This window comes from Bactrocera latifrons, unplaced genomic scaffold (assembly GCF_001853355.1).
Source record: "Bactrocera latifrons isolate USDA-ARS-PBARC rearing strain unplaced genomic scaffold, ASM185335v1 scaffold_1792, whole genome shotgun sequence".
In the NCBI taxonomy this organism is placed as follows: Eukaryota; Metazoa; Arthropoda; class Insecta; order Diptera; family Tephritidae; genus Bactrocera; species Bactrocera latifrons.
In genome coordinates, this window is record NW_017535288.1 from 5,525 (window position 1) to 10,710 (window position 5,186).

Genomic DNA, 5,186 nt, shown 5'->3' on the forward strand with positions numbered 1-5,186 from the left:
TTAAAACACAACAAGCGTGTGTGTAAATATTAAAAAAAAAGGCAATAAAACTACACAAAAACAAAACATGTGAATAAATTAAGTTTATTTGCTTTATAATAATAAGAATTTAGTATCAAAACTCAATAGTGAATGAATATCAATTGTTTTACAACGTGTAAAAGCATAAAACGTGTAATAATACGAAAAGCACCATAAATATCATCACCAGCAGCAGCTATTACAAAAACTACAACGTCAATAGCAGCACCATCGAAATCAGCAGCTGCAGTTATAACAAAAACAAAAACAGTAACAGCAGCACCATCGAAAACAGTAGCAGCAGTTATATAATAGCAAAAACAACAACAGCAATAGCAGCAACAGCGGAAACAGCAGCAGCAGCTATAACAAAAAAAAACAACATCAAAAGCAACAACAGTAGCAGTAGCAACAATGAATATTATCATCAAAGCAAGCAGCAATAACAGTAAAGTACAAAATCACTAATACATATTACACTCTAGATATTAAAATAATAAAATGTAAAAAATATATACACCTATATTCGCTTAAACTAATTAACTTCAGAGTATACAATTAGATAAACGCTATAAATCTTTTTTTTATATATATATATTAAATAAAAAATAATAATCTCGCATAAAAAGAAAAATGTTAAACGTTGAACGTTGTTTATCAGCAATAACACAATTGCTTCAACAAAATGCTGCACAGCAGGAAACTAGTATTAGGCACGATAAAGGATCGGACACACGCAAATCACTCACCAACATCTTCTAGGCGGCAATCCTACACCATCCTGCCCATTCTGTCCCAGCACATTATCCATGGAACATATATTCAATATCTGTCCAGCACTAGACAGTATTAGACAAAACACTTTAATTCTAGTAAATATCAAACATTGTTAAATACACCATCTTTTAAACTTTTTAATTTTATACTATTATATCGGAGGCGCTGGCCATAGTAGCTTGTACTCCTTTCTTACTATTAGGTTTAATATTTTGTATATTTTTCCTAATAAAATAATAACAATAATGGTATTAGGCAGAAAATAGAAATAGATCTAAAATACTTACAGCCATTGGAAGGCAATGCAAAAAAATTACCGGCATTTTTTGAGTCAATTGATAGGGTACTAGCTGATTAAGCAGGACAACAACAGGTAGTATTCAGAGTAGTTTACGATTTAAAAATTTTAGGACCTGCAAAAAGTTTCTTAGCATTGAATCCTCCAGAAAATTGGGATACATGCAAAATAAAATTAAAACAGCACAAAGGACCAGATGACTTTGACCAACGACATCACTAACCTTAGCGTGGGTAGTATCGGTGAACTTGGTAGGAAAACAAAAGAAATAATATTACCGAATATTGTGCTTTAGTGAAACAGGCGGTATGATAAAAGAAATATTTTCAGGAATGCTTATAAAAAGGGTAAAGCAACTTGCAGCAGGGACTTTCGCCTATATGAAACGGAATATACCACCGTGGGCAAACATGACAAATACGATCGATAATTTCATAGGGTTGGACGATGGAAATTTAAATCCTATATTTTTAGCAAGAAACAGAAATTTAAACTAATTTGCTCAGAAGGCACGAAATTTTAATAGTAACGAAAATCAAAATATTCAAAGAATAAACAACTTTATGAGACAAAATATTGGCGATCAAAACAATGATCGTTATTAGGCACAAAATAATTCGGGAAAATTAATTTTTCAGAGCAAAATAATTATCACCCAAATAATCCACAGAGACAAACTAATTATCGGACAGGCAATTCAGGCAAATATACAAATCAATATCGTAATAATAATATTAATAATAATAATAACGGCTATGGTAATCCAGCAAGACAAAATACATATACAGAACGTCACTCGGCAAAAAAGACGTTCAAATGGCCCAACACCCATGGATGTTGATGCTGTGAGCAGGACAGAGGAAACGAATAAAAACGAGGAAGTTTTTACCAATTAGCCTCGGAAAATCAAAATAAAATATTAATTTCACTTACTTTGTTTAATAAATAATGGTGTGCATTAGTAGACCCAGGCTCTACTATTAGTGTTATGAAAAAATCAAGCTTCGAACATTATAAGTTACCGGTTCTAGAAAAAAATAAAACAATAATTAGTACACTGAATGGTGAAATAAGAGCGTGTAACGAAAGAGTTAAGACACCATGTCTGCTAGAATTTAAATGCCCTCACAATGCTAGGATGAGATGGTTGAAAATAGACTTTGAAAAACCGTACGATCTTCTACTAGGAAACGATTTTATATTTAATAATTTCAATATAATCAATATTGAAAACGAAGAAATTGAGCTTAAAAATGGTGTTAAAATTCCGTTTTATTCAAAAACTATCCAAGAGCAGGTATATGCATTGGAAAGAAATAAAATGGAAAACAATCAATTGGATCATTTAAAATCAAATGAACGAAAGGAGGTTGAAAAATTGCTAAAGAAGTATGAAAAATTAATGTATAAAGAAGGAGATACCTTGGCAAACACAAAAACGGTGGTCCACGAAATAAGAACCACTACAAACCAGCATATCAATTCAAAGATATATAGGTTACCTCCGAAACATGAGGAAGAAGCCATAAGGCAAATTAGGGAGCTAGAAAAATAAGGTATAATTCGGAAAAGTAGAAGTAAATATAGTTCACCTATTATCATAGTACCAAAAAATGTGATACCGTGGGAAATAAAAAATTTCTGTTAGTAATCGATTACCGTAGACTAAATCAAATAACTGTCGATGATAAATGTCCTTTGCCAAACATTGATKGAATCTTAGACAAGTTACAAAGGTTACCATCAAATTTTAATGGATAAAAAGGAAATTGAAAAGACAGCTTTTGTATCTCCGGTGGGATTATACGAATATATAAGAATGCCCTTCGGACTAAAAAATGCTCCGGCTACCTTTCAACGATTAATGAATGACATTAAGAGAATACACAAATAAGATATGTGTCGTTTATTTGGACGACGGATTAATCAACGTCATTAGAGGAACATTTAAACTCATGAGGGAAGACTTTTTCAAAGTTAACCCTTAAATGCATGATGATGTATATATACATCAGTGTTTTTTTCCTTACATAATTTCTAAACGGTAACTCAAACACCGTACTTTTTACTTTTATTAGGTGCTAAAAATATCTATGTTGGTTTTTGAACGCAAACTTTCATGATATGACATTCACTTTTTAATTTTAATAATTTGACAGCTTGGCGCGCCACATACAAATACACACTTGGCGGTAAAATTGTAATTTCATTTTGGTGGATAGTAAATAGTATTATTACGTGCTAAAAGTGATTTATGAGAGGATAAAGGTAAGAAAAATACATTACATTGGTTTTATTTAGAACAATATGCACTAATGGTTGAGCTGTTACAGCAAAAACCTGAAATGGCGCAGGGTTTTACCAAGTGCCCTAAGGAAGAAGTGGCCGCTTTTTGGAACAATATGGCCCAAGAACTCAACAGTGTTGGTCCGCCTTTCAAGCATATTTCCAGCTGGAAGAAGGTAATATAATAAAGTTGTAGATTTTATTGTTGTAACAGGATAGTTTAAAGCTTGTTTGACTTATTTTTTATTAGGTATGTCTTGACTGGAAGGCCTACATAAAAAGAAAATTGGTTGAAAATAAAAAGGAGCAGACAGCTACTGGTGGCGGCAGAAATAGGCAGCACCATTTCAATGAATTGGAGGAAGCGGTGATAATACTAACGGCATTGGAAAAAAGCACAAGTGGTATTGCGAATACAGTGAGCATCGGCTTACTTATTGTAGCCGACGTGGGCAATGAGACAGAGGCCGACGAATCGATGCCATCAGTGACCTGCAGTCCAGCACTGCCTAGACGTACTACTAGGCCATCGGAAACATGTACAGCCTGTAGCTATGGAGAATTTGGTAGCTGCTAAGAATTCCATTAAACAGCAAATGTTAGAGGTAGAGGAAAAAAAAATTGCAAGCCATGACAAAAAATAATAAACTAATTAAATAAATACTTAATTAAAACTATAAATATTTTGTGTTGATATTTATTTAGGATATTATACTCGTGTAAGTGTTGCACATATAGCTTCTCTGATTTGTGAAGCTGCATCACTATAAGTTGATGAAAGAATTTCATTACTTGCTGTAAAAATATTTGGCATTAACGATTTGAGATGCCTTCGTAGTGAAGCTCACTACTCCACACCTGAGTTTCTTCAAACAATTTTTGATGAAACCAACTTATATGCAATACAAGAGAACCCTTCAGCAATTATATGGTAAAAGTAAGTTAATAAGCAAGTTGTAATTAGAATAAGCTTCATTTTAAGTAAATTTTATAAAATAAAGTGGTCTGTTCCTGATCGCCATCAAMGTCACCTCGTTGCAATACAAATTGATTTCTTTTACTTTTTTAAAAACCCGKTCACCGCGACGCAACACGAAATTCGCGCGCAACTTCTTTTTARTTAGAGTTTAGTTGCGCGCGAATTAAAACTTCGAAAACGAAGAAAAGAAAAGATTACTTTGCCGATACAGACGTGGCTAAAGAAATTGGGCGGGGCGCGTCAACATTCTCCCCGCCTTGCAGTATTACTTCAAATGCAGTTTGCAATAAATTATTTAAAACTAACTTAACTAACTGGCTCCTGCACTTCCTCTTCCAAGTCTTCTTTGCAGATGGGGTGGTCGACGAGACGAATCGAATCAAGTTCGGTCCGGGAAATGCCGCTGAAATGAATCGACTCTCAGTCGGTCATTGACATGCCGCCAATTTGTATAGAAGTCACCACCTTCCGAGGTCGGCTAGACGACTCGAGTCTAACTCGATCCTATGAAGGCGGTAAATGTGAGAGGCGTTGACAGCCAGTGCACTTTATCGTGCCGATATTTTCCCATGTGAGTTACATATTGTATTATTGACCCTATTATTTATGGTCATCACTTTTTGTACTTATTCACTATTCAGAAGTTACATATTTTACTATTCACCCTATTATTCATGGGCATTACTTTCCTACTTATTCAGCACATAATAGAATCACACATCATCATTCTTATTTGGTTCTTGAAAGCAGGTGGACTTATATATTTGAACGGTGCCAACCAATCTCTGTAAATTATATATATATATATATATTAATAAGAATATA

General features: G+C 33.7%; 1 protein-coding gene across 1 annotated transcript; it reads left to right on the top strand.

Annotated features, from left to right (window-relative positions):
- The first annotated feature begins 3,411 nt into the window (after positions 1-3,411).
- Positions 3,412-3,959, top strand: LOC108967189. Its single transcript, XM_018930469.1, has 2 exons — positions 3,412-3,558; positions 3,633-3,959. Exons 1-2 carry the CDS (start codon positions 3,412-3,414, stop codon positions 3,957-3,959), a joined length of 474 nt encoding a protein of 157 aa, XP_018786014.1.
- Positions 3,960-5,186: the final 1,227 nt, after the last annotated feature.